The sequence below is a fragment of the Pseudonaja textilis genome, chromosome 3, assembly GCF_049901715.1.
Source record: "Pseudonaja textilis isolate UNSWEBS1 chromosome 3, rPseTex1.2, whole genome shotgun sequence".
Taxonomy (NCBI): Eukaryota; Metazoa; Chordata; class Lepidosauria; order Squamata; family Elapidae; genus Pseudonaja; species Pseudonaja textilis.
This window is the reverse complement of record NC_141992.1, coordinates 10716140-10743309: the sequence shown is the minus strand read 5'-3', so window position 1 is coordinate 10743309 and position 27170 is coordinate 10716140. Positions and strand designations below refer to the sequence as shown.

Sequence of the window (27170 nt, the reverse complement as noted above, 5' to 3'; positions counted from 1 at the left end):
AACTGGGAAAACCCTTCACATACGGTCATGGCTTGCATGGAGCCGTTGATGCTGTGCAGGCGGGCCCAGGCAATTGAGGTGGTGTTGAGACTTGTCAACTGATGTTCCAGGGCGGGGAAGTCACTCTCAGCCTTCTGGAGATCTTCTAACAAGAGCAGCACACAGCTGTCACAAGCTGTTAATGAGAAAGGAAAGGAAAGGAAGCTGTAGGACGTGTCGATGGAGAGCCTCAACCATCCGGGTCATGGTTATCCCAAAGGTATCATTCCAAAAGACAACTGGACTCTCTTGATTTTTTTTCCGCCCGTGAAATCCTTTTGATTCTCAACCAGGAAGCTTCTTCACTTCTAACTGACGGGTGGAGAATGGAAGGGTTTATGTTCTTGAAAGAGCTATTGACCAACAAACTCAAGCACGGTTACAGGATTGGGTATATCTAATCTAATCTTGTGACTGTATGATTGTATTTTTGTCACTTGTATCCTTACAATTGATATGGACTGTTTCCCAGTATGAGTTGATTGCTTATAGCACCCTATGACTATCATTAAGATTCTTGACTCTTGACGAATGTATTTTTCTTTTATGTATACAGAGAGCATGTGCACCAAGACAAATTCCTTGTGTGTCCAATCACACTTGGCCAATAAAAGAATTCTATTCTAATAAAAAGCAGGACATGGATGGAAGAAATAATAAGACAAAGAATTAAATTAAGACCTGAATTGTTTTTATTAGGTATAATAGGATCAAAAGTTAGTAGGAACATCCAATATATTATACTCCATATAGTAACCACTGCCAGAATCCCATCTGCACAAAATTGGAAGCAGGATACTATCCCCTCGGAGACAGTAATAATAAAGAAGATCCTCGAATGCGCTGAAATGGACAGGCTAACGATGATATTAAAAGAGAAAGAAGAGAAAGAGTACTATAAGATATGGAATACTTGGTGTGAATGGTTAGAAAGAAGGCGCAAAGACATCAATCGAGATCAAAAATGAGAAAGTATTAATTAATAATGTACACAGGTGAAACTTGAAGAATTAGAATCTCGTGCGAAAGTTCATTTATTTCAGTAATGCAACTTAAAAGGTGAATCTAATATATGAGATAGACTCATTACATGCGAAGCAAGATAGTTCAAGCCGTGGTGTGTCATAATTGAGATGATTATGGCTTACAGCTCATGAAAACCCCAAATCCACAATCTCAAGAAAATTTGAATATGTATATAGATGTTAATAGTTTTATAAGTTAGATAGAGAAATAAGAATATAAGTGAATAAGAATGGAGAAGTAATTGATATAATTTTAGACTTTATCTATTAGTGTTAACACTGTTATGGGATTGTTGTAAAAAGTGGAAGCTGTTTATTTATTTTTTAATGTTGAAATGTTGAATAAATAAATGTATTAAAAAAGAAAAAGAAAAAAGAAAAGCAGGACTAGGGGAGGAAGGAGAGCAGTGTTTCAATATTTTCATGGGGCTCCTACAAAGACAAAGGGACAATCTATTTTCCAAAGCACCAGAAGGCAAGACAAGGAACAATGGATGGGAACTAATGAAGGAGAGAAGCCACCTGGAATTAAGGAGAAATTTTCTGACAGTGAGAACGATCAACCAATGGAACATCTTCCTTCAGATGTTGTGAGTATTCAATCACTGGAGGCTTTCAAAAAGAGATGGGACAACCATTTATTCTGAAGCCCCTCAAATAGCGACTCTCCTGCTGGAGCAAGGGGTTGGACTAGAAGACCTCCAAGGTCCCTTTCAACCCTATTATTCTGTTCTATGTTCTAACTATCAGAGTGCTAATGACCAGATGACTGCAAAGAATATAAATCCTTCCATTCCCCACCTGTCAGTTAGAACTGAAGAAGCTTCTTGGATGAGAATCGAAACGTTTTCAGTGATGTTACCTAGTTGCATTTATCATCATGCACTGATAAGGTTACCTAGTTGGGTAATGAAACATCTGTAAGAAAACAAGCAAGCTCAGAGAGCATCAAGGACCCCTCGAATAAGATTCTATTGTTAACACATGGAGGTTAACGATTTATCTACATTTATCTAATCATTTTGACAACCCTTATAAATTTTTCTCAAACCCACTCGACACATGGACCCTAGTGAAAACCTTACAAGCTACACGTAGGATTTCTGAGTCATTCTTAGTTTGGCTAGTAGGACAGACAGAAGTTCCTGCAACTGACTTTAAGCCAATATGGAGAATTACAGAAAGACCCCAAAAGAGACACAGCTGGGACCAAGATACCGAAAAAGAAGCTAACCTTCACATCTCATGTTGTCTGGACCATCCACCACAGGGATCTCATGCTTCTTTATACAGGTGTCACATTGCTTTCCTGTCAAGCCATTGGTACAGGTGCATTCACCTGTGCGGGGGTTGCAGGAGCCTCCTTTACACTGGCATTCTGTTGAGAGAACATCGAAGGACAAAGATTTACAAGCAGGATTTCTTTCAGTCCACATTAACCGTGGACTGGAATTATTATAAGTGCTATGTCCTTAGAGCTCGAAGCATGGTTAGAGACCCCACACACCCACTTCACGGTCCGTTTCTGTTGCTCCCCTCTGGGAGGAAATTTCGAAGTATTTCTAGCAGGGCTACCAGATTCTGTAACATCTTTGTTCTCTATGCCATCCACCTGTAAACTTGTAAGATTCGTTCTTCTTGTCATGTACAGGTATACATCTGGACTAGACTGTGTTGTTTCTCTGTGTCATATAAAATATGTGGGTATGTGGGTATATACATCTTTCTTTCTTTCTTTCTTTCTTTCTTTCTTTCTTTCTTTCTTTCTTTCTTTCTTTCTTTTTTCTTTCTCTCTCTCTTCCTTCATTTTTTCCTTCCTTATTTCTTTCCTTCCTTCTTTTTCTCTTTCTTTCTTGCTTTCTTTCCTTCCTCCCTTCCTTCTCCCCTCCCTCCCTTCCCACCTCTTCTCCCCTTCCCCCACCCTTCCTTTTTTCCTTCCTCTTTCTTTCTCTCTCCTTCCTCCCTTCCCTCCCTCCTTCCCTCCCTCACACCTTTCTTTCTTTTTCTTTCTCTCTTCCTTCATCTTTTCCTTCCTTATTTCTTTCCTTCCTTCTCTTCCTTCCTTCCTTCTTTCTCCCCTCCCTCCCTTCCTTCCCACCTCTTCTCCCCTTCCCCCTCCCTTCCTTTTCTTCCTTCCTCTTTCTTTCCCTCTCCTTCCTTCCTTCCCTCCCATCTTTCTTTCTTTCTTTCTTTCTTTCTTTCTTTCTTTCTTTCTTTCTTTCTTTCTTTCTTTCTTTCTTTCTTTCTCTCTCTCTCTCTCTTTCCTTCATTTTTCCTTCCTTATTTCTTTTCTTCTTTCTTTCTTTCTTTCTTTCTTTCTTTCTTTCTTTCTTTCTTTCTTTCTTTCTTTCTTTCCTTCCTTCCTTCCTTCCTTCCTTCCTTCCTTCCTTCCTTCCTTCCTTCCTCTCTTCCCTCTCCCTCCCTCCTCCCTCTCTCTCTGCCATGTTTATGTAGTATATATTGGAGGTGGGGACTCTTTGAGAACTGTATGCAACAACATTTAATTTTAATATATGCCGATTAATGTACATTCAATAAAGTTATTCTTATGTCTTATCTTATATCTTATCTCCATGCATCACTGGAGATTCAACACACACAACAATGTGAAAATGACACTAGATAGAATTATTGCTCTCCACAAGGTCACTGTTTTGATTAAAGAAAAGAAAAGAAGTACTTTTATTGCTACATGGAGACCGCTTCTGGGCTTGAGGTGGAAAAAAAATGAAACTCTGACTTTAGGTTTTACCGATCAGATTGATTTGTTTTTTATAGAAATGGCAAGTTTATATTATTAAGGAAAATTAAAAAAGTTGTGGTTCGACGTTAATGCTTTATTTTAATGCCACAGAAGAAGTCAGAAGTCGATGCTTTTTTCCCCCTTCTGCCCTGTACCCCCTCATTTCTCTTTCCCTTTCTCCCCGCCCCCAAAAAAACACTATGTCTTCCTATTTGCTTTGCTCTTTGGTATTTTATTCTATAATCTAATAAAATGTTTAAAGAGTTAAGAAAGAGTATGTGTCATGCCCCCGTCGAAGACTGAATCTGAGGGAGAGAGGGAGAATGGCTCCCTTGGCTACGGAGGAAACTGGGGAAGGGCAAAGTCAGGCTGGGCAGAGCAGGGGAGGGGTAGAACAAGGGAGAGGGGGTTCAGATGAAGACTAAGGCCCACCCCCTCTTCATCCTAGGGCATGCAGAGAAGAATGCAGAAGAGAACAATGTGGAAGGAAGGAAAGGGCCCCGATTCCCTTCACAAGGCACACCCGGGGATGGAGTTTATAGGAGACACAGTTGGGAGGGGTGTTTGCCGGGAACAAGCGCTGAATTCATCTAGTGTGGTGAGTTTGAGCCAGCATTCCTGACTTTCCTCGTGCCTGTGTGAATTATTGCCATGCTTCTGTGTGCTTATCTGACTTGTTGGAATTATTGGACTCATTATCTTGTCCTGCTGGAGTGATTAATTGCAGTCATTCTGCTTACAGAGTTTGGACTGGAGTATCTGCTGCCAGAGGCTGTTGTAGGTTCATGGGAGAGCTTTTCTCCAGGCCGGAGAGAAACCAGGACATTGGGGGGCCCAGTTGGAGCAAATAAAGGGACTCATACCTGTTATGTCTCACCTGTATCCACAGGTGAGCAATCAAAACTCTAAAGTTCCAAAAATATAAACAACCGAAAGCAAACCCCAACAAAGATAACTGCTGAGGTTTTTCCAGTCCTCAGCAGTAATTCCGAAATCTGTTTGGCAATCCTGAAGTGCCCATAAATCAAAATGCCTCAGAGAATCTTCACAGTACTCTCGCTCCAACAATACACTTTGCTTCTGGCAAATTTCTCAAGCCAATCCGTTTCCTTTTATCCCCTAAAGAGGGCGTGTTAGTCTATCACTGGTTTGACGCTTCTTTCCCAATTGAGATTGACGTCTCAATCTCTGTCTATTTCTCACGTCAAGCCAAGATCCCACAAAGCCTCCTCCTTACTTGAAACCTCTCACACGTTTTCCTGATTATCTGTTCCCGGCTGCTGTGTAATCAGAGAGGGAGATTCAGGGGAGGACTCTGACCCCCTTCAATAAATTAGGTTCGTCTCTCATAGCTAAGTCCACTTCCTCATCCTGGCTACCTTCAAAATCACTCAACAATGCAGGCTCAAATCTCAGTGCCAGATCCTCTTCACTCGAGCTCACATCTGCTGACGGACCAGATTCAAATCCCGGAGTCACAACACATACCTATTTTCTGGCTGTGTTGCCTTTGTGCCATGCCCCGGGTCATCAAAGTATGTCTTGGGAGGGTGGTTTTAGGCTTGGGAGGGGGGGTGGAATCTGAGTTTTCTATTAGCAAGGCCTAAACATGAGGAAAGGAACTCACTCGAGCAGCCATCTGAACTGAGCCCCCAGTATCCAGGGGAGCACTGCTGACAACGAGAACCACTGACGCCGGGACCGCAATCACACTGGCCATTCTGGGCATGACAATTGGGGCTCACCGATCCAATGTCACAGTCGCACCTCTGGCAGCCCGAGCAGGTTTCATAGCCATAATACCCTTCCTAAAAAGGAGAAGAAGAAGAAAAAAAAGGGGTGGGTGGGTGGGTAGGTCGCATCCGGATTGTAATAGTTAAAACAGTGGTTTACAGGAGTGGTGTGGTGGCCTAGAGGTGCAGCTCTCGCCTCACAATCAGGAGGCTGTGAGTTCGATCCTAGGTAGAGGCAGATATTCCTTTCTCTGGGCACAATGAGAATATATCTACTGAAATAAACTCCACATTGGCGACAGGAAGGGCATCCCGCCAGTAAACAGTCTGTTAGCTCCATTCAGTTGCCCAGCCTCCACCCCGCAAGGGATTATGGTGTCGTTAAAAGAGGATGATGATAACAGTGGTTTACAGAACTGCTCTGCACTCAAATCAAGGGCAGTAAATTATTCTGAAGAATCTCTCCAGGCAAATGGGATGAAGGAAAGAAAGATGGCACCTATTAACACAGGTTATCTTGACCGACTCCATTTGGGACATTGAACTCTAGATCAGGGGTGTCCAACCTTAGCAACTTTAAGGTCTGCAGAATTCCCCAGTGAATTATGCTGGCTGGGGAGTGGGGATACACCTCACAGATGCAGGGCAGAGAATTTAAGGATCAGGGAATTATCGGCCTATTTTACCTGACAGCGATCGCAGTGCTGACCTGTCACCCCAGGCTTACACCGACACTGGCCAGTTTTAGGGTCACACGAGTCAGTCCCACAGGGCAGACAGCTGCACTCTGCAAGGAGAGAAAGACTTTAAAAAGATTTCATGAATTCTATGTCAGGGCTCCGACAATCCACCTCCATTCAAAACATGAGTCTCTAGCCGCATCTCTCAAGAGTTTTTTTTTAAAAAAATCATTTATTAGAAATGAAGAATGCAAGCCAACTCTGAAACACATCATTGACCCTGGTCTTCCCCAACCCCCTGGATGTATATTCTCCAATGGGACACCTCCATAGCCAAGAGTCATCAATCATGCTCTCCAGTAATAATCTTGTGCGCCAGAAGCTTCAGATGCCTAACAATTATCTAAGGTATGCATTGCTGCCCCCACTCCCTTTCTGCTGACAACTCTAAAAGACTAGAGATGTTCTATTTCTGCTGGCCAACTGCCAGGAGTTCAATCCTGCCAGGCTCAAGGTTGACTCAGCCTTCCGTCCTTCCAAGGTGAGTAAAATGAGGACCCAGATTGTTGTGGGGGGGGCGGGGGGGCGGCAATAGGCTGACTCTGTAAACCTCTTAGGCTGTAAAAGCACTATGAAGCGAGTCTAAGTGCTATTTCTATTTCTAACCAAATCCATAAAATTTGACCAATGTATTTACACCTTAGCTTCAGCAATACAGGTAATCCTCGACTTATGACCACAACTGAGCCCAAATTTAGCTGTTAAGTGAGTTTTGCCCCATTTTTTGCCACTGTTGTTAAATGAAATAGTGCACTTGTTAAGCGAATCGCGTGGTCATTAAATAAATCTGGCTTCCTTCATTGATTTGCTTGTTGGAAGCTAGCTGGAAAGGTCACCAGTGATGATCACATGACCCGGGACAGTGCAACTGTCATAAATGCCTGCCAGTTGCCAAGGGCCCAAATTTTGATCACATGACCATAGGGATGCAGCAATTAAGTATGAAAAAATGATCATAAATCCCTTTTTTCAGTGGCGTTGTAACTCCAAATGAATAGTTGTAAGTCAAGGACTACTTGCATTTTCGATTGAGAAAAATCACAAGATTTAGACTGGGGAAACTGAAATAATGTTTATCATTTTTGTCCTTTTTATTCAACTATCTTGAATAAAAAGGGCAAAACTATCTGGATATAAATGTAAGCAATATATAAAGACTATAAGACTTCACCTGTGAAACTAGCATTTCAACTTTTTTTTAAAGAAACACATCATCGTGTGCGAACGCACCAAGGAAAGAGACTGGCTGTAAACCTACCGGTGCAGTTCTTTGCTACGACTGCATCACCGTAAAATCCAGCCGCGCACACTTCGCATCGGGGCCCTGCCGTGTTGGACATGCACCCTGTGCAGACCCCCGTCAACGTGTTACAGTCACTGAAGAGCATGTTGGGGTCAGCATTCCCACTGCAGTCACAGGGCTGGCAGGAGCTGCCGATTACGAGAGGGTTTCCATAGTAACCTGGAGCACATCTTTGGAAGAGAGAAGAAGGTCTTACAGAGTTGCAATGTGAAGTCCTCCACCAGTGGGCCTGATTCCATCAGTGGAGAACTGAGCAGCCACATCCTGCCATACATGGATTGGATCTGAAGCAAACCAAGTTGGAAGAGCTGAAATTCAGGTCAGATACGGTACCGTTCACACGAAAATCCGGCATAACCAGGCTTGCAAAGACACTGCGTGGTGGAGCCTTTGTAGATGCATCCTGTGGCAAAGCTAAGACAAAAATGGGGGGAAAGAGGAGGAAAGAGCTATTAAAGATGGCCCCAAATAAAGCTACTGTCAAGATTGAAACGTTTTACTTCTTCTGAGCCATTTCTATGCCTTTCATCTTGTCATTCAAGCGAGAGGAGGGAGGTGGGAGAATGGAATGCTAAGCTTTCATCTACGAACCATGAGAACCAAGGTCACTGCTGCAGGCATTAGACATAGACACTGACTTTTCCCATAACAAAAGGAAGTCTCACAATTGGACAATGTGAACACCCGGGGGTGGGGAAGAAAGGGGATCTATTGTTTAACTAAATATGCTTTTGCGTGGGAAAACCAGAGCTGATTTTTGCTTCTGCAGTTCCGAGATGGTGTATCCAATAAAGTTATCCTTTTGGGAATTCAAATATCCCAAGAGTGTCTACTTCTTTCAGGTTCACTAGTCGGACCGTTGACAGCTACGTCGTAATTACATTGGAGTCCCTATAATTCTTATGGAATTAGCAAACTGGAGTAAATTCAGGTAGTTCTCAACTTACGACAATTGAGCCCCAAATTTCTGTTGTTAAAGCGAGACAGTGGCTGTGAGTTTTGTCCCACTTTACGACCTTTCTTGTCACAGCTGTTAAGTGAATCACTGCGGTTGAAAAGTGACTAACCTGGTTGTTAAGTGAATCTGGCTTCCCCCTTGGTTTGCTTGTCAGAAGGTCTCAAAAAGAGATCACATAATCCTGGGAGAGTGCAACTGTCATAAATACAAGTCAGTTGCCAAGCATCTGAATTTCGATCACATGACCGTGGGGAATGCTGCAAAGGTCGTAACTCTTAAAAATGGTCATAAGTCCAAGTCCATTGTAACTTTGAATGGTCACTAAATGAACTGTTGTAAGTTGGGAACTACCTGTACTGCATTCTAACCACTGTGCTATCACGGCTGCTATTATAGGTTGAGAAATGCCTGTATGCTTTTCTGTAGGCAAATAAGAAGCTAACACATGATGTTACCAAAGAGTCAAGAGGACTAGATGCATGGAAGATACTCACTTGTTAGAGGGAACTGAAAGAGGGCAGGGGCATCCTATGCATTGCAGGTGTTCCTCAAGGGAAGAGTTGCCCACAAAGCCATCCTTACACCTTTCACAGTGATTTCCTTCCGTATTGTGTTGGCAATTCTACAGAGGGAAAAAAAATATGATGCTAATTTCACATATGCAAACTATTCATGTATTGTCCTCACAATCCTTCAAGAGTAAATCTGGCTGCATCTTCAAAAATAAGGTAAGACTCTTTACCTGGCCACAGAAACATGATTTTGCCTTTTATCTTTGGGGAGAAAAATGGGAAATTGTGCTTTATCGAATAATCAGAGAAGTACTTAGTTCCTCAGCCAGGATACTAAAAAAATTAGGAAATGGGAAAGAAGCAGTGATAACATAGATCTATTTTCACTATCTGGTCTAGTACCGAAACAATTTGAGTTAGGTCTGTAGTCTGAATGTGTTTATTATTGTGATGTGTTATCAGTGTTCATTTTAAATCTTGTTTTCTTAGTCTTGTTTTTTAAGTTGGTATTCTTCTAATCTTCAGTGCATTTGCCTTAATTTTAATTCCAATAAGAGTGTATGATAAATTTTCTGCATGTAGCATTTGGCCAATAGCTCAAAATATAGCAGAATATTGCATTTGGTCTGCTGTATAAAACAAAATTTCTCTTCTGCTTTCCTTGTTTCTCATATTTCCATTTTTCTAATTTCTGAGTGAAAAGCAGTCATTTTTCCCCTCAAAAGATCCTGATTACTTGAGACAGAGAAAGTTCCATCTGATGCCTTGACCACCGGGTGGCAATTAAAAGAAAAAAATATAACTATAGTAAGTTCCAGCAGGTGGTAGTTGACCTTAATTGAGGTCAGAGGCAAAGCAGGATCTCTGTAAATTAGGATTTGGATGAGCAACTCCAAGGAATGCCATAACTGGAAGTAAGCTGGGAAGTTAAAAAAAAAAAAAATCCTAGGAGAAGCCCATCCAAATAAATCCAGAGATCCAGAGGTATCTAGTGTCAACTAAAAAGATACTCCTTTGGTCTTTTTAGCCGCCAGAAAAAGGGAGTCGGGGAAAACAGTGCATTCCTTAAGTGCCTAGGTAATCACCCGGAGCCAAGAAAATTACTGGAGAGCATGATTGATGACTCTTGGCTATGGATGTGTCCCATTGGAGAATACACATCCAGGGGGTGGGGGGAAGACCAGGGTCCAGGAGGAAATGAACGATGTAATTTAGTATCGGTTGCATCTACCAACACCAACAGGTCTACTTCTAATAAATCAATTTTATTTTCTCTGAGATGCGGCTAGAGACTTATGATTTGAATGGGGGTGGATTTGTTGGGAGTCCTGACATCTAGACTATACCATTGCAAAGAAAATTGGATGATTATCTGGATTAAATTCTCTGACTTACTCATCCAATCTATCTCATGGTTTCCTTCATGGTGTAGAATAGAAGAAAGATAATCTATGTCCTATTTGTCAAGACTAATTTGCTGCCATAATTTTCATTAAAAAAATGAAGGCTGAAAGAGAAAGCCAGGTTGGTCTAGTGCAGGGGTGTCAAACTCATGTTGTCACAGCAATGTCACATGAGGTATCGGGATTTTTTCCCCCTTTGCTAAACCCGGCGGGGGCTGGGCCAGCACATGGGCCGCGAGTTTGATCTAGCGATTAAGACACCAGTTAGAAATCAGGAGACTGTGAGTTCTAGTCTCACCTAGGCATGAAAGCCAGCTGGGTGAGTTGAGCCAATCACCAGGAGACTGTGAGTTCTAATCCCGCCTAGGCATGAAAGTCAACTAGGTGATCTTGGACCAATCACCAGGAGACTGTGAGTTCTAGTCCTGCCTCAGGCATGAAAGCCAGCTGTGCAACCTTGGGCCAATAATTCTCTCTCAGCCCATGATGTCAGGCTTGGATGGCAAGCCAGAGGGTCAATTACTGTCACATGCAGTGGATGAACATTTGGTTGATCTCAAAAAAGCAGGCCTTGCACTTGTGGGAATAACGTGAGGAGGGGGAAAAAACATTAAAACTGGAATAACCAAAGATGACACCTGTTAAGATGGCTGATCCTCAGTATTGTTTCTAGTGATTTGACATAGAAAAACTGAGATTAATGTTTCTCAACCATGTCAACTTTAAGATGTATGGACTTCAATTCCCAGAATTCCATAGCCAGAATGCTTTAAGATGTCTGGAGTTGAAATCCAGACATCTTAAACTGATCAAGATAATCTAAGACTGATGTCTGCCCTTCATCCCTCTCCCTCCCTTCCTCCTCCCCCCATCTCTCCTTCCCCATTTTTTTCTGCCTTTGGTCTCATATTTTTAGTTACTTGTTCCTTGATATTTGGTAATGTTGAATAAACATCAAGCAATATTTTGGCTGGGTGAACTGAGTGTCAGATGTGTTTGCTCTGATCTCAACACAGAGATGGCATGGAGGTGTGCTGGATGAAAACTAAACTGGAAATTACCCACAGCCATTTTCCAACAGTCAAAAATCAAGACCAAGTCGGGAGGAAACCTTCCTTACTAATTCCATACTTTTAAGTAATTGGGACGAAACCTTACTTACTAATTCCATACTTTTAAGTAATTGATAGGGACCCCTAAATCAAGAAAATGAGAAGAACAATTTATTTTATTTAAGTTTACAGAAGAATAAACCAATGGTAGAGCCACTGTTTGTAAGCATTTAGGATTAATGTGGAAAACTAATGTGGAAAAAGTACAAGAGCTGCCTTATCGGGGAGATGGGAAACATATAAATGTAATAAATAAAAGACAAGGCAAGTGTCCTGGAAATATTCTGCTTGCTCTAGGATTCAGGTTACCAACCCTATCAATTGTCTCTGTTTCCACTATATCTGCAGAAGTAAATAAATCATTATTCAGGATTTATTGGAGAAAGCAGCTTTGGGATAAATGGACTTGAACAATCATATTCTTTACTTACAAGGCATGTTCCAGATCCTGGGAGACATTGATCCGAATGGCCATTGCAGTCACATGGAATGCATTTCCCTAGAAATAGACCCTTGATGTCTCTGTAATAGCCCGGAGCGCATTCCTAATTGCAAAGGAGATAATATGCCTCAATCAGACCATCATCAATGTAAGGCATTTGAGACAAAATGCCTGAAAGGAGGTGGGAGCCCTTAACATTCCCCATCTTACTTGAGAGTTTCTCCTGAGGTTTTTCAGTTTGGAGATGAGGACAGCTAGCTAGCTAGCTAGCTAGACAGACAGACATATAGACATAGACAGAATGTGGGGCCCTTAGTGCTCTCTGAGCTTGCTTGCACGCATTTCATTACCCAAACCCGAGAACACCATCAGTGCTAGAATAGGGGTGGGTGTGTGGATAGAGATATTCAGATATTCAGAATTATCTCAGATGATAGAAAGATGAATGGATGGGATATAGATAGACAGACAATGGACAATGGACAGACAGACAGATAAGACGGACATACTTGTTATAAATATATAGTACATATATAAATATATTAGATACAGATGTATTAGATATAGTTTGTGTGTGTATATTTTGTGTGTGTGTGTGTGTGTGTGTGTGTGTGTGGGACCAGAATTGCCACTGCTGCCTTATATATCTATTACTAAAGCAGTTTTTTAAAAAGTTGAAAACTAATGCTAGTGAATATAAAGGAAGGGAAAAAAATCAAAGAGGAAACAAAAAATACAAGAAAAGACAAAAAGAAGAATAGAAAAGAAAAAAGATAGAAGTGGCTTCTGATATTTTTCAGGTAGTTGTAAATACAAATAGATCTTAACCTCTCTCATAATAATATTTTCTATAATCTGTCAGAAATCACAAGTTCATTTTTCCCTATTTTTGTGCAAGTTCTAGTTACCAATAAATGTAGTGTCTGATAAAATAAGTTAATTTATCCATCTCAGCAATTTCTGTCAATTTCAGGTTCACCAACCCTAGCTTTTTCGTAGAACACTGGATTAAAACTTTCATTCCAAAATGGAGTACAACAGCATATTATGAATCCTAAATGACTTCTACAACTATCTTTATATAATGAACTGGGAATTCTGATTTCTTGGCATCAGTATGTCTCAACCTCAGCAATTTTAAGATGAATGGATTTCAACTTCCAGAATTCCCCAGCCAGCATAGCTGGCTAAGGAATTCTGGGAGTTGAGGTCCACACATCTTTTGTTGTTGAAGTTAAGAAACATTGCTCTACATGAATTTGAGAGGAAACAAGTTTCCTTACCTGGCAAGAATCTCCTCTGTAATTGGCTGGGCACAAGCACAATTCCACACTATTGGCTGGGATGCTTCCTCCGGTCTCTGTGGTTTTCTCCAGGATCACCCGATGCAGGGATACAGAGGACGAAATTGGGGAAAAGAGAGCTCGGATCTGCAGCTGCTCCAGATTAGCCAGAACCATCATCAACTCTTCCCTGGAGACTGGGTTGTGTGTCTCAGTGTGTCTAAAATTACCCTAGGAAAGAAGATTGAGCTGCAGTACAATATTAGTAGGAATGTGATTTTCTTACATCAATAAGCCAGATTACAGCTGCATTGTATCTTAGTTTTACCATTAATAGAAAATCTGTTTTGGATGGATGGATGGAGAGATAGAGATAGAGATAGATAACAACAGCAACAACACTTAGACTTATAAACCACTTCACAGTGCTTTACAGCAGTCTCTAAGCTATTCATAGAGTCAGCATATTGCCCCCAATAATCTGGGTCCTCATTTTACCGACCTCGGAAGGATGGAAGGCTTGAGTCAAACTTGAGCCAGTGAGAATCGAACTGGTAGCAGCCAGCAGTCAACAGAAGTAGCTTGGAGTACTGCATTCTAACCATTGCACCACCATGGCAGATAGATTAGATTAGATTAGATTAGATAGATAGATAGATAGATAGATAGATAGATAGATAGATAGATAGATAGATAGATAGATAGATAGATAGACAGACAGATAGACAGACAGACAGATAGATAGGCAGGCAGGCAGGCAGGCAGGCAGGCAGGCAGGCAGATTGAGATGGATATAGAGAGATTAGAGAGAGAGAGAGAAAGAGAGAGAGAGAAAGAGAGAGAGAGAAAGAGAGAGAGAGAAAGAGAGAGATACAGATGGAGAGATGGGGGGAAGAGAGGGGAGAATGGATAGATAGAAAACTAAATAGATGGATCCAACATGTTTGCAACATTCTTTAAGGTAACATGTCAGAGTCCACAAAAAAACAGATCTTCAAACCTGAGCTGCTGGTTGTTTATTTTATGTCTTAAGTCTACATCCTTCACTATTAAAGGTTCGTACAGCTTTTAATGTGAATTGATTATTAAGCATAAAGATCATGCTAAACAGTAATTTGATTCCAGAACTGAGTGATCAACCCTGAATCATATATATTTTAATTTTTTATGTACGTAAGTTTCACTATATTCACTAAATAAGCATATATAATTAATTTAATAAGATGCCACTTTAAATTAATTTAATTGAATAAGGATTGGAGATTGAGGCTATCACTCTGCAATGTTCTCCTTCCTGAACAGATAGGATCTAATCCAAAATAAGTGTCTAAAATCATTGGAAAACCCACTGAGCAGACCCATTCACCTTCTCCATGGGATTATAAATCTCAACTGACCTCCAACAGTTGAAGCTCTCTTTTATAAATCTCTCCAGGAGCGGGATAGGAGTCTTCAACAAACATAATACTCATTTGGTTTCCCTAGGAAAGAACAAAAACACATGAATTAAAGAAAACACAGTTGGACCTGATGCCATTTAGATCAAAGACCGAAGAGAAATGGGAGATATACCTTGAGAATAACGTCAGCCCGGGATTCCATCGGTATGAACACATCACCCCTTTGAATGTCTGAATGCAACTCATACTTCAAATATCCAGCATAGGAGGAGACCTGTATTGAAAGCAAGAATATTGTTCTGACCTGAGACCATAATTATCACACACTTAGTCCAAACAACTCTTTTTATTTCAACGCTGGGAATTATGTCACTTAATTCTATTATTACCTTTTCCATTCCAAATTTTCAGTAAGGAGAGAAACACACATTAATTCTAGCCTCTTTCATTAATCTCAATCAAAACATCTTTTTGTTTCATTTCAATTATTTCAAATATAACCCTTTAATATTTATTTTAAAAATAAAGATAAACTATGTGTTTGAATAATAATAATAATAATAAAGTTACCAATGTCTCTCCTTGCTTTTAATAGTCTATATTAATTTATTAATTTAGTTGGTTCTTTAGTGTGTCATATTCCCTTTCCACACATCCTTTTTTTTATCAATTCTAGGTTAATACAAATTTTAACACTAAAAAAAAAACAAGTAAGGTTTCCTCCCTTTTACTGTTTTGAGTGTGACACCTCAATGTTTAAAATATACCTTTATTCCCTCATCTTAATTCCCAATAAACCATTATTTTTAAGAAGTTACAATAATAATCCTTACATCTTTTCACTTGGATTCCACAGCATATTTCCCCCCCTTGATTTTTAATAAGTTATCAGTATCTATATTACCCTATTTTCTAAATATTTTTAATTGCAGAAATATTCTTATTACCCGTCACCTTGCAGAATCCCCTTTTTAATTCATCAACCATTATCTCTGAAAAAACAATTTCTTTTCAACATTTTACTATTTCCGTATTTCTTTATTTCATGCACCTGTTTCTTACTGCTTCTCCTCCCCCTCTTTTCCCCATATCTTTTCTCATTCCAGTTTATATCGGCCTTGGGAGAATCTTATCTTTTGACCCAGGACTCGTGTTTTTGTCATACTAAACAGCTTACTTATAACTAGTTGATATCCATAATTTTTTTAAAAAAACTATTTTTTAGAATTATTTTTAACAGAAGCATCTCAGCTATATTTTAAATAAGAATTTGTATGTAGAAGAATACAATCTATTTCAAATTTAGCGGAAAACTTAATGGATTTCTAGACTTCTATTGAAAGAAGTTGAAAATCTGAGTATTTTAAAGTCACAAAAAAATCTAGGGAAACCCCAAATTTTAAGATATAGGTTTTTATGTGCTTCAGAAGTAAAATCCAGCATTTGTCTATTTTATTTTTTCAACGGATCTAGCCACCCACTTGGTACGTGATTCCATGCAGCATATGGACATCATACTAAATTTAATAAAATCTCATTATTGACAATATTAATATGTTAAAAAAAACTTTTAAAGAAATATACAATGCCAATGTTTTATGTAGCTGGTTCTTTATCGTGTAAGTTGACCGGAAGAAAAATTTATGGTGCTGAGGAATCTAAATCTAACTTCAAATATTAGAATTTGGCTTTAAGCATTAAGACACTAAAATGCTTTGGCAAAAATTGCATTATCACCCCAGAATCATTCACCTGATCTCCAAGATAAGAACTGGGGGCGTGCCAATAAAGTTCTTGGAAAGCGTCTGGAAACTGCCGAAGATCAGCGTGTACACTCTCGTCTTCCAAGCTGACTGAAGTGGAAGCTCCTTGGCGGTCTCCACTCAGCAAAGTCCACCCACTCATGTCAGTGAACTAGAAGACACAGATCTTGATAAGTAAACGCAGGTGTAAGGCATCCAGAAAGTATCCATGGTATCAATCACCCCGAGACATTTTCTCTTCAATTGATTGATTTAGAAACAGACATGGTATGTCTAAAGCAATTTCCCAAAGTGAAAATTTTTCAGCCGTTACACAGAATCCACCTTCTCTCCTCCCACTTCTACACTTCATAAATCACGAGAACCAATTAACTGCAACTGGAATTTCTGAATACAGCATACAGAATAACCTTGGACTTTTCAACTCCTCCAACTCTCTTTGAAAAAAAAAAAACATGTGGCAGCTGAATTTCAAAGCTGACAGCAGGCTTGCTGAAGGGCTTAGGAGCTTTTAAAGATTTTTGAGGCATTCCATCTAAAATAGGATGGTTGAGGTTCTCCTCCCTGTCAACATTAATCCTGTGATCATCACTTGATGTGCAGGAGTATGGCCCAGGTCTCTCGAGACCAAGATGGACATAGAGAAGATGGAGACACAGAAGGACAGACAGACTGACTGACAGTGAACCGTTGTTATGAATTGATGCTCAGCGACATCACACCGAATAAAAAGGTAAAGTTTCCCCTATCCAGTTGTGTCTGATTCTAGATCACTGGTGTCAAAGGCCCATGGGCTAGATATGGTTGGATCCAGCCCTTGGGGCCGTCCTGGAAAATGTACAGGCCGGCTTGCGTCTACTCAATGCAAAGAGGAAACATGCCAGCAGTTTGGGGAGTGGCGTCAAACTGGCCATGCCCACCCAGCTGGCCAGGTCCACCAAATCGGCCACGCCCACACAATCGGCCACTCCCAGTGACAGGCATCAAGCTGGCCACGCCGAAGCAGTCAGCCATACCCACCCGGCCCCCTGAGGTCAACCACAGTCCTGATGCGGCCCTCAATGAAATTGAGTTTGACACCCCTGTTCTAGATGGTGGTGTTCATCTATGTTTCTTAGCCAAGAGAACTAGTGTTGTCCAAAGACACTTCCGGGGTCATGTCACTGGCATGACTATTACACCGGGGTGCACGGAGAACTGTTACCTTCCCACCTAAATGGTATCTATTTATCTGCTTGCATTTTGTATGGTTTTGAACTGCTTGGTTGGCAGGAGCTGGGGCAGGAACGGGAGCTCACCCCATCATGCCGTACTTGGGCCTTGAACTGCCGACTTCCGGTCCACAAGTCCAGCATCTTAACCAGTAGATCATTATGCCTCTTCTATTATATTGAACAGGTTAACTGCAAAATCTATGTGGCTCTGTTGATCGTATTCTTTGAAATATTGTTAAACACTTTACACACAATGCTACCTACAGACAACTTCATACATCCATCTCATTTTTTCCATCCTACGTAGCAGCTACCTTCCTTGATTTCCTCGGCTTTCAACTCTTAACCTTCTTTTATATGTTAAATATGAAGTTCTTTTATCCCTCTTTTCTGGGACAGTCACCTGTAGATCTTCACCTACTCATTTACCTCCACACGGTACTTCTTGGCACTGTGGCAGCGATCGGTTGCCCCAAAACAGAAGCACTTGGTGCAGCCTTTAGGATTGCTGGCATCAAGAGAGAATGTCCCCAAATGGCACTGATCACACCTTGGGCCTTCCACATTTTCCTAGAGATCGAAAAAGGAATCCTGTCAGTTTGAGGCTATGCCCCCATGTTCTTGATTTTTGCTTAATATTGAAAATACTTCCTTCCAGAACCTTAACTCACACCCTTAATATATTTAAAGGTTTCAATCAAGTCCCCTCTTTCCCTTCTCCAGGCTGTATGTGTTCAGTTCCTCCAATGTCTCCTGATATGTTTTGGTCCCTCAGACCTTGCACCATTTTTGCTCCTAAAAGAGTGCTCTTAAAGAATTGTAGGCTTGCGCTCATCAGTAACAATTAGAACTAGACATTCAGGCACAGAACCAGTGGTGGGATTCTACTGGTTTGGTCCGGTTCACACGAACCGGTAGTAAAAAAACAGCTACCGGTTCGGCCAAACTATTTTTTTTCCTCCTGACGATCAGCCGTTCTGAAGATCAGCTGTGCCGGGATCCCCCTCGCTGTCTTACTGCTTCGCCCAAGAGGCTTCCCTGAGGCCCAGGAGGCCAAAAGGGGCCCTTGGGAGGGGCTGCTGTGCGCCCCCCCTGCACTCTGTTTTTTGCCTTCCTGGACTTCAGGGAAGCCTCCTGGGAGCGAAAAAGCACCCCCCTCCCCCGGAGGTTTCCCTGAGGCCCTGGAGGCAAAAAACCCCACACACGCTCTAAAAATAAATGAAGGTGGCAGGGTTTGTCTTGAAAATAACTGTTAATGCTGCTGAGAACGGAAGGCACCATCGGCACTGGTCCTACCATTTCTTACTGCTCCTCAAACAGCAATGGACGGAAAGTAGGTTCAGACAATGATCAGGCTCACCTTGCAGTGACATTCTCCAGTGACCAGGTCACAGATGCTTGGTTTTGTCCCTGCTTCATGGCAGTCACAAGCCCTGCAGTTGGGGTAGCCATAATAGCCTGGGGCACAGAGATTACATTGACGTCCTACGATATTGGGTTTGCATCTGGGAAGAACAAACGGTCACTTTTTGTATTCTTTTGTTCGTTATTATGGCTGGTTTTCAAGTCAAATTATGAGCTAACACGACTAGCACAAAGGAGTACTGGTGGGAAGGATGGGACAGACAATAACAGAATAACAAGCAGGAGATCGTGTACCATTCCAGATCAGTGGTTGTCCAATCCCTTCTTAAAAACGGGGGGGAATGGAGGGAGGGTGGGGGAGAGAGTGGGGAGAAGGGGGGAGGAGGAAGAAGAGAGGGAGAAAGAGAAAGAGGGAGGGAGAAAGAAAGAAAGAAAGAGGGAAGGAGGGAGAGAGAGAGAAAAAAAAAAAGAAAAAGAAAAAGAGAAAGAGAAAAAAAAAGAAAGAAAGAAAGAAAGAAAGAAAGAAAGAAAGAAAGAAAGAAAGAAAGAAAGAAAGAAAGAAAGAAAGAAAGAAAGAAAGAAATAGATAGATAGATGTGGTCTCTGATTAGGATGGCCAGATGCAGCTGGTGCTCTAGGATTCAGACAAACAGGATTGCTATCATGATCTCTACTTACTGGCATTGTCCGCTCTCTATATTACACCCTGGTTCGGTCTGATCTTGGATCCCAGAACTAGAACAGTTGCAATCCTCACAGCCCACCAGGGGGTGACATCCAAAGGTTTGCGGCTCACACACCACACACTCTGGTCTAACAGTACGTGGTGGGCAGATGCATTGTCCTGTCACTTCATCACACAAGCGAAATCCACAGTCACAGGCTAGGAGCAAAATCAGGTAGGAATGAGAAAGCATAGAATGTTAATTTCTAAATTGGAGAGACAGGTAATCCTCGACTTAGAAACAGTTCATTTATTTGCACACCACCTGCTGCTATGGAGCTGTGGCGGCACAGTGATTAGAACGCAGTATTGCAGGTTGACTCTGCCCACTGCCAGCAGTTCGATCCTGACTTGCTCAAGGTTGATTCGGCCTTCCATCCCTCCGAGGTGGGTAAAATGAGGACCCAGATTGTTGGGGGGCGACATGCTGACTCTGTAAACCGCTTAGGGCTGTAAAGTACCATGAAGTGGTATATAAGTCTAAGTACTATTGCTATTTAAGCTATGAATGGTTCCTGTTCAGATCTGAAATGCACTAAATACTATATAATTTAGACAACTACTGATAGCCCTTGATTTACAACCATTTCTTTAGGGACTGTTTGAAGTTTCAACGGCACTGAAAGAAGTGACTTATGACCAGTTTTCACACTTATGACCGTTGCAACACCTCCATGGTTATGTGAACAGCATTTGGCTGCTTGGCAACTGACTCTTATTTATGATGGTTGCGGTGTCCTGGGGTCACGTGATCCCCTTTTGTGACCTTCTGATAATCACCATCAATGGGGAAGCCAGATTCACTTGACAATCATGTTACTAACTGGACAGCTGCAGTGATTCGCTGAACAACTGTGGCAAGACAGGCCGTAAAGGGGGCAAAACTCACTTAACAACTATTTTGCTTAGCTAGCGAAATATGGGGCTCAGTTGTGGTTGCAGGTCAAGGACAACCTGTAAATTATTGTAAATTTAGTTGTACAGTTCAGTGTAGAACTTTAGCACATGCTTATTCAAAATTCATGAATACAGGAAGAGCACAATTGATGACTAGTTGCTTAGCAACCATTTGAGGTTATGACAGACCTCCCCAGAGCAACTTATGATCCATATTCAAAGTTCTGATGGCTGCCTCACCACCACCACCCGTCATGTGATCGCACTGTGTTCACACAACCACTGGACTGCACATATGGCCATTTTGCAGCGCCACATAATCATGTGACCACAACTTACAGTATTTTTCAGAAACCGGTATTTATTTCCAATTTCCGCAAAAAACACCCACTGTGTCCGATGAAAATATGGTGACTCACTTAGTGATGCCATAAAACCAGGGGTGGGATTCTACTGGTTTGGACTGGTTCTATAGAACTGGTTGTTATGATTCTGCGCAGTTCGGAGAACCGGCAAATCGTGTCCCTGGCTGGCCCTGGCCCTCTCTGCCTTCCCCTCCCCTCCCCACCCAGTCAGTCCTTATCGCACATGCATGACATCGCTGACTGCATTCACCCTGCCCAGTCACTCCTTAAAATATTTCTCTTTTTTTCCCCTCCCGACGATCAGCTGTTCCTATGATCAGCTGTGCTGGGATTCCCCTCGCTGTCTTACTGCTTCGCCCCAGAGGCTTCCCTGAGGCCCAGGAAGGCAAAAAATGGAGCCAAGGGGGGCACAGCTTCCCCTGGTTCTATTTTCTGCCTTCCTGGGCCCCAGAGAAGCCTTTTGGGAGCAAAAATGCCACCCAGGAGGCTTCCCTGAGGCCCAGAAGGCCCAAAAATGGGGGGGGGGGAGATGCTGCCAAAAAAAGAAGAAGCCATGCCCACAGAACCGGTTGTTAATTAATTTGAATCCCACTCCTGCATAAAGCAGGTCATAAAGTTGGGAACAGTCACTTAATCACCAGCATGATTATAATTCTGGGATAAATTAATGTTGTGATTCTGGGCTAAATTACTGTTGTAAGTCAAGTACTACCTAAACACTGTGTTGCACTTCAAAATATTAATAAAAGAAGGACCAATTTTCAGCTACTCCTCATTCATGCATGCTTCTGATAATTTCACACTGATTTTTCAGTCCAATTTATTCTCTTGAATAAGTTTGCTAAAAGGATCCTAGGGAAGAAAATTGCTTTAGTGGGCTCTACTAAAATGAAAGCTGATAAGCTAACTAATAACCCAGATCTGTCTTCAATTTATTTATGGAGTATCTGAAGTAAAACCCAATCTTTTCTTGGCAGATAGGAATAAAAGGACGGCCTTGAAATTTGAGCAAAAAGTTGCTTGTCACATAAGAGAATAACAGAATTACAGAGTTGGAAGGGACCTTGGAGGTCTTCTAGTCCAACCCCTGCTCAGGCAGGAAATCCTATGCCATTTCAGACAAATGGCTGACCAATCTCTTTTGGAAAACCTCCAGTGTTGGAGCATGCACAACGTCTAGAGGCAAATCGTTCCACCGATTAATTGTTCTCACTGTCAGGAAATTCCTCCTTAGCTCTGCGTTAGTTCTCTGCTTAATTAGCTTCCATCCATTGCTCCTTGTTCTGCTTTCAGGTGCTTTGGGGAATAGGTTGATCCCCATCTTCTTTGTGGCAGCCCCCCAAATATTGGAACACTGTCATGTCACCCCTGTTCCTTCTTTTCATTAAACTAAACATAACCATTTTGTGCTTCATGTGTTTTAGCCTCCAGTCCCCTAAGCATCTTAGCTGCTCTTCTTTACATTTTTTTTTTCCAAAGTATCAATATCTTTTTTTACTTTGTGGCAACCAAAACTGGATGCAGTATTCAAAGTGTGTTCTTACCAAGGCATTATAAAGTGGTATTAACACTTTACTTGATCTTGATTTTTTCCCTTTGTTAATACAGCTCAGGATTGCATTGGTATTTTTTTTTTTTTGGCAGCTGCAGCACACTGCTGACTAATATTTAAGTGGTTGTCCACAAGGACATATATTATCTGTCCTACACACACACACACACACACACACACACACACACACACACACACTTCTCTCCCTCCCCATGAACTCAAGTACTCACGTCGGCAATTGGGAAAACCCCAATATCCAGTGGCACAGCGTGAACATTCGCGCCCGATGATATTGGACTTGCACGTACATTGGCCCCCAAACGGCTCACACTGGCTCGAAACAGCACCAGCCTCATGGCAATGACAAGGTTCGGCCCCGTTGTAAAAAAGAGAAATTGAGATGGCAGAATCCTGGCAGAACTTGGATGAAGTTACAGGGCTGCGGAGAGAGAGGAAAAGTTTTGCCCCGGGTCTCAACAAAGTGCAATGCCTACAAATATTATTTATTAATGATTTTATTATTTGTAAGGTAAAGATTAAGTGTACTCATTAATTAAAATGTGGACCCTGAACAGTTTGCTTTTTTTGCAAGCATGAAGAAAGAAATGAAACAGAAGATGCCCCAGGACAGTTCGATGTACACTGAAATGTGTACACATAAAATGGGTACAGGAACTAGATATTAAGAAAGCTAGGTACATACTATAAGGCTCAATTATTTTATTTACCTATCAACTGACCTATCCAGTTACATACATACTTTCAGTCTGGCTCGTCAGTTCGAACTGACAAGAACTGTCTCTCTCATTTTCTGTCTGTCTGTCATCTATCTATCTATCTATCTATCTATCTATCTATCATCTATCTATTCATCAACTATCTGTCTGTCTCTTTATCATCTATCTTTATCTATCTATCATCTGTCTGTCTATCTATATCTATCTCATCTATCATCTATTCATCATCTGTCTGTCTGTCTATCTATCTATCTATCTATCTATCTATCTATCTATCTATCTATCTATCTATCTATCTAATCTACCATTATTCATCATCTGTCTGTGTCATCATCCATCCATACGTCCACCTACCTACCTACCTATTTATCTATATCAAATTTCTGCACTGGCCATCTCACCTGAGTGATTCCTGGTGGATTACAGTAAAAAATAATGATATAAAAAGTACACTCTGGTTCTTTTCTTTAAATCATGTCATCTATCAAGACCCAGCATAACTCCACCATCGCAGCCTCTGCCCTTGGGAATAAGGATCCTCCTGAGAGCCTGATGGCTTGTATCCTGATGGCATTACAGAGGGTTATACACCTGGCTGTTCTCCCAGCCTTTGGATTAGGCTTGCTGAAGACTCTGCTGCTGAATGTTAAATGTTAATGGCTGTTAGTATCTATCTGGTTCTCTGGTGGGAGGATTGTACGCTGTTTCTTATTATAGTCTTTTTTATCTTGCCTAGTGTACTTGCCTAGGATGTTGAGAGTGGCTTACAGCTGAGTAGCACCCTGTGGAATCAAATAAATAAAGCCAATCGTTTAAGACAAGTTGGGAGGAGATAGTGAGAATATTTGGAGTAAGGAAATGTTGTAAGGCTTGCACACCTAAAACAGCATTCTTGCCAGAATTCACTTCTGTTCTATCTGAGAAGAGCAGGGGTAAAGTCAAGGATTGGTAGTTTTCCAATGCGGTCTTGCTAAAATCAGATTTCCAACTTTTGTCAAGCGCTGGATCGGACTGCTATTTAGACATCAGGTGGGGGAGATCCCAGACCTCCACAATCTTATCGAGACTCGGGATCTTATGATACTCATATTGAGTCTAGATTGGTGAGAGGGCAAGTGGAAGGCCCAAAGAATCCAGGAATCCAGCCAAGATCCTCCTACGTACCTGAGACTGGATCACTGTCCAGATACAATGGGCAAGGACCAAGCCCTGAGCAACTGTGGACATTTAATTATGGGATTGCTTATTTCTTATCAAGTCCCAGTTCTATTAAAATTATCTTTGTGCCTGTGGGAGGTCGAGGAGACACATCCAACTGTTCACTGGTTTGGAAGGACTCCCAATAGAAGATCTGAAGATCATATCAAGTTTGTTAGTGGGCCCCTCCAAAGCAGCACTGGGGAATTTGTTGTAAAATGTAGAGAACATTCCAGTTGAAACAACCCAGATGCTTATTTGCAATCTCACTTGATGTAGAAGCCGTTGATTCCACAGCTGCTGATGAAATCGTAGGATTTGTCCAGCGGTTCTTCCGAAAGATAGTTGGAGCCATAAATGCTTTCAGGAACCACGAGGATATAATCCTATAAATAACCATAAAAAAAATCCAAGTAGTGAAATTATCCAAATGTATGACATTTAAAAATCCAACTTTGTGTAGAAATGCTGCTCTTTGTCTGCTTTACTACTTACTCTGTAGTAGTCGCATAATGTACCTCAATATCTTTGACATGGATACTTCACATGAAAACTGTTTCGCATAGATTTTCCAACCCTTCTTCTTGGAGAAACATATTGTTAACCCTGAAGTTCGCCTGTCCGAAGCCATCTTGGAGGCTTCAGGGTTGACACACAGCAGTGGGAGAGGGGGAAATAGTTAGATGGGATTTTGTAGACTAAACAATAAAGTTTTCCTATGGGAAGCAAGTATATTGTTCCTATGGGGACAATGGATAATTACCATAAAGCTTTCTTTGTGATAATAAAGGATTTTGTCTGGAGTTAACAGAATAACAGAGTTGGAAGGGACCTTGGAGGTCTTCTAGTCCTACCCCCTGCTCAAGCAGGAAACCCTATACCATTTCAGACAAATAATTGTCCAATCCTTTCTTTAAAACCTTCAGTGTTGGAGCACCCACGACTTCTGGAGGCAAATTGTCCCACTGGTTTATTGTTCTCAAAGTCAAGAAATTTTCCTTAGTTCTAGTTTGCTTCTTTCCTTCAATAGTTTTCATTAGTTGCTCCTTCAGATGCTTTGGAGAATAGACTGACCTCCTCTTCTTTGTGGTAGCCTCTCAAATATTGGAACACTGCTATCCTGTCACCTCCAGTCCTTCTTCATTAAACTAAACATATTCAATTTCTGCAATTGTTCATCATGTTTTGGCTTTCGGTCCCCTAACCATCATCTTTGCTGCTCTTCTCTGCATTTTCTAGAGTCTCAATATCTTCTTTTATATCATGATGATCAAAACTGGATGCAATATTGCAAGTGTGGTCTTATCAAGGCATGATAGGGTTGTATTATAGAGTTCTGAAAAAGGGGGTAATTCCAAACAAACCAGAAAGGCATAGATCTTGTCTTCATCTAGAATCTTTGCTTAGAGCGGGGGTCTTTAAACTTGGCAGCTTTGGACTTCAACTCCCAGAATTCCTCCTCTAGTCATGTTAGCTCAAGAATTCTGGGAGTTGAAGTCCACAAGTCTTAAAGCTGTCAAGTTTGAAGACCCTTGGCTTAGAGTAACATCCTTTGGCTCCTCCCCAAATTATCTTATTAGACTTACAAAACAGAGAGAAGAAACAAAATCAAAGGTTGCCTAATTCTCCTTCTTTTGCAATTGTTTTGAACTTTTACTTAAATAAGTTTTCTATGGTTTGGATTTTTTACTTAAATAAATAGATCTGTGGTTTAGATTTTTTTTTCTGATAGAAAAAAAAAGAAGAAGGTTGGATCACCAAAAAGATGCTTTCTCTGACATGCCACAGTTAAAAGTAGCCAGCCAAGATGAAGGACTGAAAACCACAATGTTTATGGTGAATGAGGAGCCATGAACCTAACTGAGGTTTGCCTTATCCTGATTTTGTTGAGAAGCACAGATCTCCAATAGATGAATAGAAAACATTTTTCTCTAAATTTTTCTCCATACTCATCTGGAATCCAAAGTACTGGAACAATTTTTCCTCCATTTGTGAAAAGGTCTGCCCTTTCATGGTGCTAGAGCAATGATCAATTTCCTAACCATTGTGTGCTTAACTTTTCAGACAAATTGAATTTCCAGCAGGGAAGCTAGAAAAACAGGTTCACAGAAAGCAGACAGATCCAGACAGGGCAGCTGACTGATTTAATAGGCCAGAAAAATTCCCTGCAACAAAATGAGTCAAGCTGTCCTTTTATGAGAGAGTGAGCAGCACTGCCTGGTGGCCATAAATTATTTCATCCTGTGGTTGCAGAGAGAGAGAAAACCACAAAGAATGCTGGTTATGTCCTTAAGTGACTTGAGACCAGATGAGCAGAGTTCAGTTTTTAAAAATTTGCATTTTACCTGAAGATATTCTGGCTTAACTTAGTGAGAACATGTTTTTTAGTTTATCTGATTAATGGCTTGAGTGAACATTCAAAGATGAGACAAGGGTTTTTAAGATAGGAACATACCACCCAAAGATGTCGATCTTCTGGCACACGGATTATTACACTCAGATCATTTTCTGTGATTTCCAGAACAATTTGGTTCTCTGCAACCACCAGATTCCGGCAACCGTATCCATGCGGGCAAAAAGTAGCATTAGCTTGTCCTGAAAAAGTCAGAAAATAAACCTACTTCAATCAACTGAATTTGTTTTGCTTTTATACCAAGGGGTGT

The 27170-nt window shown here is 41.2% G+C and overlaps 1 protein-coding gene across 3 annotated transcripts in view; it reads right to left on the bottom strand.

Moving 5' to 3' along the window:
• Nucleotides 1–27170, bottom strand: part of LAMA5 (laminin subunit alpha 5) — a 211394-nt gene that overhangs the window by 44562 nt on the left and 139662 nt on the right. For all 3 annotated transcript variants that reach the window (XM_087928918.1, XM_026697402.2, XM_026697403.2), the window contains exons 32-49: nt 26963–27102; nt 24778–24893; nt 22804–23012; nt 19714–19918; nt 19031–19175; nt 18100–18240; nt 16446–16607; nt 14866–14967; nt 14691–14774; nt 13294–13524; nt 12000–12113; nt 9036–9163; nt 7917–7997; nt 7539–7753; nt 6227–6327; nt 5435–5615; nt 2299–2442; nt 24–175 (exon numbers count right to left, since the gene is read on the bottom strand). In XM_087928918.1, the coding sequence (XP_087785044.1) occupies nt 24–175; nt 2299–2442; nt 5435–5615; nt 6227–6327; nt 7539–7753; nt 7917–7997; nt 9036–9163; nt 12000–12113; nt 13294–13524; nt 14691–14774; nt 14866–14967; nt 16446–16607; nt 18100–18240; nt 19031–19175; nt 19714–19918; nt 22804–23012; nt 24778–24893; nt 26963–27102 (2651 nt within the window). The remainder of the gene's footprint in view (nt 1–23; nt 176–2298; nt 2443–5434; nt 5616–6226; nt 6328–7538; nt 7754–7916; nt 7998–9035; nt 9164–11999; nt 12114–13293; nt 13525–14690; nt 14775–14865; nt 14968–16445; nt 16608–18099; nt 18241–19030; nt 19176–19713; nt 19919–22803; nt 23013–24777; nt 24894–26962; nt 27103–27170) is intronic.